Source organism: Poeciliopsis prolifica, unplaced genomic scaffold, assembly GCF_027474105.1.
Source record: "Poeciliopsis prolifica strain line A6 unplaced genomic scaffold, Auburn_PproV2 SCAFFOLD029, whole genome shotgun sequence".
In the NCBI taxonomy this organism is placed as follows: Eukaryota; Metazoa; Chordata; class Actinopteri; order Cyprinodontiformes; family Poeciliidae; genus Poeciliopsis; species Poeciliopsis prolifica.
The window spans coordinates 3,262,961-3,277,671 of NW_026562404.1; the positions used below are offsets into that span (position 1 = coordinate 3,262,961).

General features: G+C 42.3%; 1 protein-coding gene across 5 annotated transcripts in view; it reads right to left on the reverse strand.

The window, feature by feature from the left end:
* rerea (arginine-glutamic acid dipeptide (RE) repeats a) overlaps nucleotides 1–14,711 on the reverse strand; it is a 169,542-nt gene that overhangs the window by 19,505 nt on the left and 135,326 nt on the right. For all 5 annotated transcript variants that reach the window (XM_055049881.1, XM_055049882.1, XM_055049880.1 and 2 more), the window contains one exon: nucleotides 5,540–5,620. In XM_055049881.1, the coding sequence (XP_054905856.1) occupies nucleotides 5,540–5,620 (81 nt within the window). The remainder of the gene's footprint in view (nucleotides 1–5,539; nucleotides 5,621–14,711) is intronic.

Sequence of the window (14,711 nt, forward strand, 5' to 3'; positions counted from 1 at the left end):
AACCTTGATTTCTATCTTAACGAAATAAAGTCAAATAAGTAAAAACCACTAAGTTACCTGTATTTAAAGCAAAACACAAAACAACAAGAAAAATCTGATTTGAAATTTTAGCTAGCAATCATCAAACAGATTAATTAAGAGAAACTGAAAATGTGTGAAATGTTGAGAAATGTTTCGATGTGTCACAGGTGGAAGCCAAAAAAATGGATCAACACAATGACTTCACGACCACTGTTGGCATCAACCAGCAGCATGTACTTTGATGCAATTTCAGAACCTTATGAAATGTGGTGGCTTTGGGTTAACTTCTGCAAAATTGTTTAACTGCTCTTTAAATTGTCTATGTCTTGGCAATAAAGAATTACTTTTATTTAGAGGCTAATTATCTGTAGAATCAGACACAAACAGCCTTTAGTCATTAAAAAGTCTAAATAAAGCAACTCGATGAGGTCGAGCATGGAGGAGGATCTCTGCATGTGGAAACTGGTTAGACAGTTTCCACATGCAGCGCCGCTGCGGCGGCGGCCATGCTGCGCAGCGCCTTTCTGTTACAGGGCGACTGAATGAGCTCGGCTTTCACAGGTCAGGGATGCACAGGATGAAGAATCAGCACTCGTGTTTTTTCCTGCTGTAAGCGCTTTTCCCAGTGAGAGCAGAGTGGAAGGCAACAGCGCCTTCGCACAGGCAGCTCGGTCCGGTGTGTTCTGCTGATAAGCCAGTCTGCAAAACCCACACAACACGTAGCCTACCAAAGACTCAATTACACAGCGAGCGTCGTCTATTAATCTGCCTATATTCAGCTGTGCCGAGCTGCCAGCCGCCTTTTAAAAGATCATCAATATGTGCTGGTTGGGTTTATCTCAGCTGACAGCAATGTTACTACCTAAACACGCTAACCCATTTACCAAACACCGATCCTGTCCTCTCATCTGCTGTCAAACCCAACCAGGCCGCCGTAATTTTGCAGCAGCTTTAATTAATGTTTTAACCTAAATATTTATAATCACACCTATCCCCCCGAGGTTGGGACTGCTGGGCTAAGGACAAGGCAATTTAATCAATTTGACGTTTGTACAGATTGTACCAGGGCAAACATCTGCTGCGAGGTTGTGTCGAGAGCAGTGCTCTCCTGTTGGCCGTCTTGCAGATGACAGCAGCTGGAGGGGACAGCGCGCCGCTTTTACACACAGAAACAAGAGGAAACGAGAGAGGCTCTGCACGTCACCTTCTGGTTGATCTGAGCGCGAAAAATCAGGACGAGGAAAAAAAAAAATTATAAAGATCACGAGCACAGACGAGGTCATTATGCCAACGTTTCTGAATGCTAATAATACACGCTGAAAGATGTAAAGATAAACTAGCGGATGCTAATTCAATCACCTTCCTGTGCTGTAGGAACCAAAAGTGCTTTTTAGTTGCTTTTAATCTGATTGTGGCTTTACCAGTTGTTGGTTTGCACAGCTTTATGGGTTTCTTTTAAAAACCTGGTAGGTGACAAAGTAAGAAACACAATTCTTTACCATAAAATGAACAGATTTATTCTGGTTTTACTCCCTTTAAAGTAAAAATAATTATGTTAGGTTCATAATTTTGTATTTTTGTAAAACTGGAGAGAAAAAAACAATGGTAAGAGTAATAAAACACGGTTTAAATAACTTTCAGATTTAATATTCAGCATCATGTTACTTAAAATATGTGTGGGTTTGTGGTTTATATCAAATAAACACAAACAAGTGTTTATTTGATATACAACAAAAACTTTGATATACACCAAAAACTTAAGTTGGAGGACATTTTATTTGGTTCTGCTGCGGATCTTTGTGTTGGAAGCATTTTTTTCAACTTGCATCTAACTTGCGTCTCTCGGTTTTGATAGGTCTTGTTGATTCAATTTGTGGGGGCGCTAATGTTCATCTGCTGCTGCCACTGGGTGACGCCACGAACAAATGGACTAAAGCAAATGTTTGTGTTCCACTCCTGATTTTAGTTTCTTGTGAAGCTTGGACCGCCTTCTGTTGGCTCTGATTTATCTTTGAGAACCAAAATCTAAAAAATAGAGAGTAAACAAAACAGACTTGAAAATATTTTCCAACCATTGGCCATCTTCAACTGGAGTCTTCTTTCCTCAGCAGCACCGACCACACACAGCACAAACAATAATACAAAAGAACTAGTTGATAAATATACAAACATGCAGCTTTTGCTCTAAGCTTGTAAACATTTTATGCTACTTCACTGGGTTTATTAGATTATAGTTGCTCTCTGCTCTCTTGCTCATCAGGTTTACGGTCTATAAATAAACATTATAATACACTTATGCGTGTATCAAGTTAATAAATTACTTTTGCTTTCATGCCGTTTAAAATCTCTCAGGACAAAGAAAAACTGAGCACAGTTTCAAGCATGAGATGTTATTGTAATAGTATTTTTGTTCAGTGAAGCGTATTTAACTTTCCAATTTCTGTGAGATGAAAAGAAACCAGTGACTGAGCACTGAAAATTGTTTTATCTGTCATAAAATAGTAAGGTTAAAGATGTGTTTTTGTGTCCTGGAAGACTAAATAATTCATTTATATGTCTTTGTGTGTATGATTGTTTTTTCCCCCTCTTTAATCTCTGGAAGTTTTGGCCTGTCCATTTCTGTGTTGAGCCACACTGCAAACAAAGCTAAAGCTGATACAGCTCTGTTTAGCAAATACAGTCTGTTGACCCCCCCTCCCTCCTGCCCTCCATCCCCAAACAACATTTTTCCTGAAAATCTCTCCAGTAAAAAAAAAAAAAAAAAACTATCAGCCGCAGAGTTTATCTCTAATCTGCCATTTTAGCACGTTTGAGCTGTTCAAACAGTGGACTCGGCGGGCTCGTGCTCCGTGACGTCCTCTCAGGAGTGAAGGAAATGGTGGCAGCACAGCGAGCTGCAGACGGTCAGACGGCACACCCACTTCCCCCCGCTGGGCCTTGCTGTGACTTTATACAAGGCATTCCTCACTGTTAGTCAGGCCTGGTGTGTTTACACAGAGCCGGGCGCTTACCCCTGGCACTGGCTGTTCGAGCCGTTGCTGCTTCAGGGGCGGCGCGGCTAATACGAGCAAAGAGCAGCAGCGAGGGGCAGACACTCTGTGCCGGACCTCTGTGGCCCTGGATATCTGCCCGAGGGCTTTGAGCTCCGCACTACGCGCCAGGATTTAGAGCAGGAGTGAGCAGGCATGTGAGACATACTGCTCTATTTATGAAACAAAATATGAGGAAAAACACGAGATCAGGCCAACAGAAATCCATATCATCCTTCTGCAGTGACAGGCAGATATTAAACGCAGCGTTCCTTGAGGAATTGGCGCACAATAACTGAAATCATGTAACGTTTTAAATCCTCCATGTAGCAAAGCCAGGCATTTTTCGCATCTAAAACAAGCTATAGCCATTCTTCACATGTTACGACAGCCGTCCCTTCAAGTGTTTACAGGCCAGTTTATTTTTCGTATGCAGGAGGAAAATCAATCTCTCTCTCCGCTTTGTGATGGCAGGCAAGAGGTAATGTCTATTACCTGCCAAGTAAAACTCCCCCTCCAGGTTCGACTGCGTTAATATCGCCTCTATAGCCAATCAACCAGCCACATATTAAAAAATGAAACTAAAAATAACTGGAATGACTATTAAAGAATAAAAGGATTCAGCTTAAGATTTTTATGCTGGAATAACCAAGTGAAAATATCATCAATATATTTTATGTTGACACAAGTCATCAAACTACTTATCGAGTAATATTACATAAATAAATATTCTTCCTTTTTGGTTTTATAAAGTACCCAAAGTACAACAAGCTGACACTAGCTGGTCAGTTAGGCAGGCTATCTGCTCAGGTAGCAAGCCTGCAATCAGCTGCGCAACTGTAATTTTCTCTTGAAAGAAGCTCCATCTGTTAAAGTTTCTCTCCTAGAAATATTTTGAAACAACAAAACCTTCCTTGTGAACTCCTGAAAAGTTCTAGGACGCCTCTTTTAGCCAACTGGATCAAACTCATTACTCCAGCATTTCTCATTCAGGACACAGAGTTGCTAATATTCTTCAACGCAAAATTGTTGTTAAAACAAAAACGCCTTCATGACTGCAGCTTTCTTTGCAACAAAGTGCTGCCCCTCCTCCACCTGTTGCTGCTCACTGCCAATCAGCTGGCTTAAACACTTGCTACCAAAAAAAAAATATATATATACAAATCTAATTGATTGGAAACATTTTCGATATAAAGAACAATTCTCATGAATGTGAAGCACAGCTTCTTACTAGAAACCGGTCCACGCCTAAATCAGACGTCAACTTTTCAAATAGGTTTTCAGAAATAAAAAAGAAACTGTGCCACAGAAGCACCGAGGAGTTCCTGAGTGTGTGAAAGTCTGTGTGTTTGACAGAGAGGTCTGCTGTACCCCCGCCCTGCAGCAGACGAGGAAATGAAGCAGATGAGAAGCATGACAAACAATTTAGGTTTTGTCGCTTTGATGTCTGTGTCAGCATTGTGCCGGCACACTTCCAGCGGGAGCAGCCGCACAAAACAAGGTCTGCAAGGTTCTCTGATTCGAGGCTTCTCAGAGAGAGTCATCCAGCAGATAACTCAAAGGTGTGAAGCTTTCTTCTGCAGGAAAACGCAGAATGCTGCTCTAAATTTCTCCTGTAGTCGAGCGGAAACTTTGCATTTTGTTTGGCAGCGGGTTGCTTTGTAATCAATATTAAATTTCAGCAAACAGGAGCAAAGTCAGAACAGTGTTTTGCTTTTGTCATAATTTCCAGTCAATAAAAGTTGGCAGTCGTTAATCATTATCTGGTCCGGGATTTGATCTTTTTGGGATTTTTTTTTTTTTGCACTTTGACAGAGGTCAAACACAGTTGTTCAGCGACGATTACCACAGTGACGTTTGCGTTCACTCAAACGCAGCGGAGGGAAATATTGCAACAGCAACACCCCGGGCTGCACAGTGCATGCAAATAACACAATTACAGAGTGTGAGAAAGATTAAATAACTGCCTCCACAAATCAAAAGCGCTGGCAGTGACATGGAAAAGGCTCAGCTACAGGATAAAACCACCGCCTCCACTGAGCCTCAAGTGTTCGGAAAGTTAAAAACAAATCTCATTTATTCATGTTTCAGGGGTTTGTTGCCCCCCCCCCCCCCTTTTTTTTTTTTTTTTTTTTTGCAACTTTGACACACTGATAATGTAAAGTTTGACCCTGAACTGTTACAGTTCACAGCTCACATGCAGGACGATCGGGCTCCGGTGTGCTGCGACTTTACCAGCAGCAATCACGTCTCGTCTTTGAAGCAGATTTTAAATTTTATGTTTCCTGTCCCACCAAGTCTGTTAATGCAGGTCTTAGTAATTACAAAACAAGGCCTGTAGTTGGAAAGCAGCGGTGCTCAAAATATACCTCCGAAGATGTTCCCGAGAGCGCACCTCGTTTTCTGTGCATCTGTATTTAAAACGAGCAAACTCCAGGAAAGTACAAGCTGCACAAAAAAACAAACAAACAAAAATAAACCCATCTTACCGTTTCTTTGTTGGGCAGCAGCTCTTTTCGGATCCTGAAGAAGTTTTTCCCAAACTGTCTCAGCCCTTTAATGAAGCGCTTCTGCAATTTTTCAGAGAGAGAGAGAAAAAGAGAGAGAGAGAGAGAGAGAGAGAGAGAGAGAGAAAAGACAAGTTAGTATATGTGAAGTCAGCTAAACTGCGGCTGCAAGAAGTTACTGCTCAGTACCACAACAACAAGGAAGGGGGGAGAAAAAAAAGAGAAAAAGAAAAAAAAAAGAAAAAGGTTTTTCGTTTCTCTAGTCTGTGGTTGCGGAGGTTTGATGTGTGTTTGAGAAACCTCCGGAGCAAACACAGCCATGTCAGGGCAACAAAACGAGAGGAAACGACTGGCAGAGGCAGGGAGAGACTCCTGACGTGAACCTGGCGTTAAAACGCACTTCTCCAAAACACTGGCGGATGGAGACGCGTTCACAATGTGCGCGGCTTGTTCCTCTCGAAAGGGAAAGTTCAATGTCGAAACCTGAACTTGGGGAGTTGAGAAACCAAGAAAACGCCACTGATTTTTTAAAAGTCTTTCGGATCAACACAAATAGTCAGAAGCGGTTCGTGACATCGCCTCTAATCTGCAATAATAATAATAATAATAATAATAATAATAATAATAATAATAATAAAAGCATACGTGAGCAGAAACAAAAACAGAAATCCAAACTACCCAAAGCGCACTCGTTCTCCTTTAAGAGCCAACAGACTGCGAGCCATAAAAAGCGTCGGCCGAGGAAAAAAACACATTCACAAGCAGCGAAGCAGACGACCAACAGATTTACTTTCTTGCTCCAGAGGCAAGCCCCGTTCCTCAGTGATCTCAGCCAAGCGTCTCCGACCAAGTAACTCCGGCAAAAAGCGGGGGGGAAAGTCCGCAGGGGGAGCGCCGCACGACCCTGCGCGTCCGGCCGCAGGTAGAAGGAGAGCAAGAGCAAATAAATCAGGGGACAAATCCACAAGGTCTCCGAGAGCACGGCGATTCTTTTTTTCCCCCCCTTAACAAGAAAGAAATAGCTTGTCACTCTGTGCTCCTCCACTACAAAGGGGAAGGCTTTACATGTGATCTTTCTGCAAGAGAGCCGCTGGTTTGCGGCAGGCTGGAAAACCCGAAGTGGACTCCTGGCGGGCGCCGCGCTCCCTTCAGCTCGTTTCTGCCCCCATCGAAATCGGCAAGGCGCATGATCTTTACCCACCAGAGGAAAACACAAGACAACTGTCTGCTAACGGCAAATCAATAAAACTGCCTCTTTAACGGGAGCCCGCGCCGCTCCTTTAAATGGATTTGCAGCTTAGGGTGAGCATGCACGGAGGTAAAACCAGCTGGGAGCCAGAGAGGGGAGGAAAAGCAGGCAAGGCTGACACAGTTTGGGAGGAAAAGGCTCCTGGACATGATGTGGAAGGGAAAAATGAGTGGGAAGTAAAACCAGACACGGAGCCTCTAATGAAGTTCACTTTCCAGCACAGTGAGTTATGTAACCGCAGATTGTTTACATATCCAGCTTTGGTGTGGAACAAAGGCCAAATTTACTGAAGTAAAAACAGCCAGCTGCAAAACACAACCGTTTCCCAGATGGGGGGGTGAAAATACAGACGTGCACCGGAGAAGAGCTCAGAGTAACCAGGAGGTGCAAAACACTTGCATTTGAAGTCAGATATTAACACAAACACCGCTCTCAGTTTTAGGGCGTAGCTAAATTACTGCTCAGCCAAAACGACACCAGTCTAAACAGTCAAACTCTAAAAGGACTGATTAGAGGCAACGTGTGTTCTGCTGACATCTAAAACAAACAAACAAACAAAAAAAGGCCCGTCACATCAGTCTCTTGGGACATCAGGTCATTTTCATTATCACGCTGATGACGGAGGACTTGATCAGCCAGTAGATGGAGCAATCTGTAACAGAGTGTCTCCAGCCACTTCAAGAGGTCAAAGTGCAGATGACCATTTGGATCGTCACCAACTGCACCCAGACACAACAGAGATCCAGAGGATCAATAATAAAGCCTAAAATATTTAAGCGTTCGCTTTATAAATGAGATCAAAATGGCACAGCATTTTCTGACCACCTTAGAAAGTTTGATCTACAATTAAGATGGAAAGTAGTTCTTATATTTCCCCCTAACTGCTAATAGACAGACCTATTGAATTTAATAAGAAAAAGAAAAAACAATCAGGCTGACTGAAAACACTGAACACACGTTAAAAAGAAACGGGATGAACCGATCGACTGCAAGTAATGATGAATATGTTGGCATATGTTCCGCTGCTTATTATTCACTGTAAACAAAAGGGTTAAATTCATAGTTTTTTTTAGTCAATTGTGTCACAACTATGATGCAGTTTTAAGACTGATGCTGACCAGCTGCCGAATTCTCAAAGGATGAAGGACCTGAATTTGGACACACCTGATGTCAACACAAACACAGAAACTACAACTTGCTAAGACCTAGCCACTACTGATGCTAACGTTAGCATGTGCTTAATAGCTTTCTACTGGTAATAAAATACGATGCCATTTCACATAACTTAAAAATATGTCTGAAAAGTAACTACCTGTATATCAAAATGTAAAATAGTTGCAGTGATTAAACATTATTGCTTCTGTTGCTGCAAACAATGCAAACATTGACATCTGCTTGAAAGTCTTTGCATCACTAAAGGGCCATTTCTTATTTATTTGGACTGTACTCGAGTTGCTTATGTGCAACTTAAAACCTAAACTGCACATAAAATTACATGCTAAGAACACTATACACTACTAAATGTTTGTCACTAAACACACCAACAGTGGTATCTATTTTGTCACTTCCTTCCAGTACTTAAATAAAGGGCTTCTGCTTTTATTTAGTCTAGGTTGCATGTCATCACCTCTACTTCACAAACCAAAATCCTTCAGACTGTTCAAGCCTTGAGGAAACACTCGGGTTCAGCTAAAAATCTAAACCAGTGATAGCGAGAGTACCTTGACTTCTAAACCACTAGTTACTAACCAGGTGAATGTAACACCTGGTTTATAGCTTCTGACAAGACCAAATGGAAAGAGCTGTGCAAGATATATTTTCAATAAGCCAAGACTGCATTGGATCATTTCTATGCCAACATTTAATTTGCTTTGAAAAAAAATATGAACTACATTTGTCGACACTAAAAACCTTTTTTTTCCCTTCAAAAAACAAGTGGTTCTAATGCGTTTCTGACATTTGGGCCTTAAAATCAGACAAGAATGAAAAATGCAATACTTGGACAAATTGAACTGTAACTACAGAGGCAGTTTTACACCAAATTTCCCAAATGAAACAAAACCAAGGTAATAGTACATTGTTTAATATATTAAGTCCAAGAGCTACTTCTGACTCCAGAACTACAGGTTATAAATACCTGTTCTAGCCAACAAAAACTGTGACCATATCTTAAAATGGCTGAAGCAAAAGGTGCATCACAGTAAAACTGTGACTGTAAAAATGTAATTGTTCCAAGGGACCAAATAGTTACAATTTATGTCCCATAAGAACTTGATTTAGCTTTATTTCTTCAGTACAGGTAACGGGACCAATTCTACAGGGGCCCTGGCCCCTGCTATCCCTGTCTAGAACCGCCCATGCTGCACTGGGTTATTCTACAAATATTACAAAGCCTTGGAAAAACAGTTGTGGTATGTGAAACTTTAACTTGATTTGTGTGCATTGTAAAATTTTTAAAAGACATTGCTAAAATCCAATCTTGTTTCATTCTAGTTCATCCGATTTGGTGTTAAGCGAAACATTCAGGTCACGAGTGGAGACGACACACAAAACCTTCGAATGTTATAAGATAATATATATATATTTTTTTTTGCGAGGATCAGACATTTCCATGTCTCTTTCAATAAATCGTTACACAAGCCAGTAAAGCTTTTATACTGAAAATCAATTAGACCTGCTCGTGTAGTCTGACCTAATCAGGTCATCTTAATTATGTCCCATAACTGTACTTTTTACCCAGTCGAACCAATCATATCTTAATAGCTGCGCTTCATGTGTGCCCCCCCCCCTCTCTTCAGTTTTCTTTTTCTCGCCGGCTCCCTCCCTCCTCTCTACATGTCGGCTCCAGTTTAAGGCTCCATTTCAGCTGCCTAGGCTCACTGCTCTCCAGCCCAGCTAATAAATCATCCGCCAATCTGCTCCCTGAATCGTTCTGCCCCTGCTCCGACTGCTCCAGCCCTCGGTTGCTAGGGAACAAAGGCAGAGGAGGGGCTCCGAGAGACGGGAGAAACGAGGGTGGGAGGCGAGGGGGGTTTTCGCTGGGTGGAAGTGCTACCAAATGGCCATCCGCTGTGCAGAAACAACAGGCTTCTCTCTCTGAGCGTGTTCCAGAGAGCTGGCGCTTTTTTTTTACCCTCCCCAAGTTTCCCTTCAGAGCCGAACAGTGCACCATTGTGAGGCTCGAGAGGCGACGTATGAAAGGAGGACGAGAAGCAGAAAAAAACAAAAAAAAGAGGGGGGATATTTCAATGGCCCATTGTGTAAACGTGCGTCCTGCTCGAAGGCCGATTGTTTGGAGTTGTAAAACTGGTTAAGATAATGTAGACACAGGCACACAGATGGTATCGCGATGACGACAAACAGAGGGCGGGCTCACGCATGGAGCATAATTCCCACTAAATGTCATTCCCCGAAAACAGTGACGCAGGGCCGCCGGACGAAAAACAAAGCTACTTTCACTCAATATGGAGTCATTATACTTGACTTGTTGTTAAAAGATGACCTTTTACCGAGCCTGCTGTGTGCAAACCCAAAGGGCTGACACTCAGTAAAAGAGCCAAAAATAAAGAGAAAAAAAAAACAAACACTTTCTTCCATCAAGAGTCAAGCTTGTAGTAAGATTAGCCACGGTGTAAAAGGGAGGAAATCACAACACGCTTGACTAGGAATAACCACACTGACAGACACTTTACTACCCACATCCTCTTTGCATAGACACACAAAAAGATCTATGTTTAGATCTGTAAAAAGCTGTGCAGATGTTTAGGGAGGCCTGGCCTTTTGGTACGAGTCTAAAAGAAAGATGGCTCTCTGTAGACCCAAGGTTCGTCCAGCAGACCAAGTGTAAACGGTTTATATTTACCCCATAACAAATGTGGCAGCCCTCACAACACGACCTTTGGAAAGCAAAGTAACAACCTCTGCTTTTCTCTAGCATGCACTGACACAAAAGGTGACAGGAAATTCCAGTACACACCCATCCTGCCTGCTACTTAGTTACAAAACACCCAAAAAAGAAAAACTCTGCTGGCACTGTACTGTGAATGCAAAAGAACACACTGATCTGAGCAGAGATGCCGGGCAGGTTTTTTTGCTGTGTGTTTTTGCTGCTGTGTGAATGCTTGTTTTCTACCACTGGGGGGCTGCTGGTCCATCCTCTCTGTTTTTTTTTATGCCCACCCTCTTCCCTCCACCCCGGCACCTCAGTGCAGTCATCCATCAGCCATGGACACAGCCGGAGATAAGCCGCGGCACAGTGCAGCTGGCTGAGAAATAGACCTCCCGCCCTGCAGCAGTCATAGATCAGCCTGCGTCTCCGACGGGGTGGCACACAGCGAGACTGCAGCTGCTTGCTTCCGATTGTTTGTATGGCACCTCCTGTTGGCCGACGCAAGGTTAGCACCACTTGGTAACAAGTGCCAGAGACGGCTGCCACAGGTGACGAGCCTCAGGGTTGGTTTCCAGGAGCAAAAAGATTCGGTTTGTGTAAATACTTTGGGTCTTGCAGAAAGTGTTGGTGTCAACTTGATCACAACTTTCAATGGTTTTAGTGGGATTTAAGAATAAGAGAGAGAGAGAGAGTGGAATGAATGTTTGGAAAAAAATAGTATAAAGACAAAACATTTGTATTCAGCTCCCCTGAATCAACTTACAGAACTCTGTTCAGCCGCAGTTACAGCGGCAAGTGTTTTGGGATGCATTTTTAATCAGGTTAGTACAAAACAGTTCTTGTAAATAGCATCTACACAAATATTCAGACAGCATGATGCTGTTACCACTATCCTTAAATATGAGGATGCTGTGTTCAGGGCTGAATGAATTGTTACTTTTTTTTGTAACATATCCCCTGCTTTGCACATAGGTCAATAAGTTTCATTTGGTCTCATCTGGACCAGAGCAGCTGGTTGTAGGAAACCTTAAATGATACTTTCATGGTTCTTCTTTCAACAGTTGTTCCTATTCTCACTAAAATACGAGCCGTGGAGGGCATGGCTATTATTGATTCTGTAAATGTTAAAAAACAAAACAGTTGTGAAAACCTTTTATGTTTTATACCAATTAAAAAAGTAGGATGCCTTGGGCAAAGTAAAGAACTCTCACACTGGTCACATCTTTATGCATAATTTTAGAGAAAAATCTGCTTTTAGTATATATATCTTTCAAAGTGATGTTTGTTAAGGATTTACATTTTTATTGATCACAAAATAAATGTGAGCAGAACTGGATTTTCCACTTTATGTGACGCTTATACTATAATACAGGTTGAGGCTAGCTATAAACTAGAACCGAAATGGATGTCATTACAGTTCTTTTCCTTTTAAAGACTAAAAACAAAATCAGACGTTGTGCAGAGCGACACGGTAACCAGCTGTGGTTTCATGCATAGTGAGCACAGATGAGCAGGTAGAACTTTGTTTGGAGGTAAAACATCATTTCCTTTTTGCAACGTCGCTGCAAGGATGTAATAGCAACATATAACCAGAGACAACCTGTTTGTGTTTCATTTAATGTGCTCTCTGTTCCTGCTTTGGACTTGCTGGGTTCTGCAGATGAACTATAATAAATAGGATGAGGTCTGAGGTAACGTCTTAAAAACAGACGACTGGCTTCACGTCCGACCGTCAGTAGCCGCTTCCATCCAACCACAGCAACAGATTACATTGTCTGCTCTTTCACTGTGGCCAAATGAAATGGCACTCTGGCTTTAACAGCCCACTGCAGAAACGCAACAGGGAGGGTTAGGCTACACACTTGATGTTTCTGATGAATTATTCATAGTTTTATATGTTATCTATTTCATAATGCATGAGAGTTTTGTCTGGTGTAATCTACAAGTCGTCGTTCAACCTGCAAAAAAACAATGTGACGGGTTTCCGGCTCGTCAAAAGGTGCTCCAATAACATCAGAGTAACAAACTGCTGAGGGGGTCGACTGTCTAAAATGTTTCCTTCCCAAGCAGGAGACCAATAAAGTGCTCCTAGAGGAGCTTGTTTCTGCAGAGTGGTCTGAAAAGGACTTTTAAATGAGCTATCTTTACGTGTGCGGTGAGATTAAATACATTAACAGTGAATTCAGAGCTTAGACCAGGTTTAAACGTTACCCTGCAGGAAAGGGAAGCTCGCAGACGTAGGTTAGGAGAAGGAAAAGACGTAAGAAGGGAGGGTGACAAGTGACCCTGCAGACAGGCTGATTCTCTCATTTCAGTGGCCCCGCTGTCACTTTTATTCATATCTGAAACCGTCGGATGGGGTGAAAAAGCGCAGGCAGAAATAATTACCCCAGTCCTGGAGGAGAGACAGGAGGGGGGATAGGAGCGGAGGAGAGGCAGGGCGAGTGTTGATAAATAAATGAAGAGCAGCAGGACTTGGCTTCTGTCGGTGCGTCAAGGTTGGGGCTACATTTACACCTGTCCTTCAAGGCTGCGGCGCTGAAAAGGCTCAAGTGGTGATCAGATCACTGCGGGCCCCGTCCTCGACGGGTCGGTGTCGAGATACCGCGTCCGCAGCCGGGTGGCGCACCAACAATAGGCTGAGTGCCTCCAGAAACAGACGCAAACACACGGGAACCAAAATACTCTGGACACGCTGACGACTCCTCGGCTACCCTTACGTAACGGAGCAGACACACGGATACGTAAACAGGAATTAATAGACGAGTCTCGACATGCGTGATTCGACGTGTAGCCACACAGAAATGGAGCATCATTATTCCAGTGTGTCTCCGTTTGATCTTTTAGTGGGAGGAAAAAAAAACAGTTTCCTGGTTTACTTCCACGGAATAATTAACAGAAAATGGAAAAAAAAGTTCACTACATTATAAATCCGATCAAGAATTTCTTTTTCTTACAGGCAAATTTGTAAATATTATTACAGCACCGTGATTATCATAAGAATCTCCAGTGAAGATGTGCAAAAAGAGGGAACGATGCCAAGCAGGACTCCAAGCAGACACCTGGTAGCTGCAAGTTTTCACCGTACTTTAAATGTGACATACTGACCCTTGTTTTATAAATGCTAAACTCAAAGTGCAAACGTAGTTATAACTGACTAAAGCCTGAGGCTTTGTTAAACATCTTAGGGGTAAGTTGAAAACTCCATCGTAGAGGTGCACTGATTGTAGTTTTTTGGCTGATCACCGATCTTTAAAAAGCCCGACTTGCCGATTATTTTTTCTTTTTTTCTTTACATCTGACACTCTCAGGTGTTATGAAGTCACGATATACCTTGAATGTTCCAATCTTAATTTATTTAAAAAGAAACATTGACTAATACCATAATACTACAAGCTTATTTTACCTGCACATGCTAGTGCTCTCAAATCTAAATGAGAAATTTAAACTTGAGCCGTCAGTCAGTCCTAGCTCACGGAAAATAGGACAGTGGCTGATCTTCAGACCTTTGCAGTAAGTGGACAAGATCTGTGGTTAAGATTGCATCGACCGATCACACAAAATTAAAGAAATCAGGGCCAACCAATCTGTCGACTGATTGGTCTGCGCTTCGCTGTTACATCGGTTTATACATATGACGGCAGGACGGATAAGACTTTTAACCTGGTGCTTGTTTTCTTCTCATATTATAAATATAGGCATATCTGCCTTTCGTGAATGGCTTGGTCCCCTGTCTTTCAAATGTTGAATAGAGGCTAAGACCTCTTGCTCAGACCATCTTCATAAAGCCAGCTGTCAGGTATTACTCATAAGTAACACGCAAAAGAATAGCAGAGGTGATTTAATGTTGTTGTACCATAATCTGATTATGGTCCAACAAAGAGCTCCTGCTTAACTAAAATGTACCAGTCATGTGTGATTGAGACGCATGTACTCATTACCAGTACTTGTGAGCACGCGAGGGAGAACAAAAATGCAACAAGAAAACATCTGAATTCAACAAAAACACACCAAAA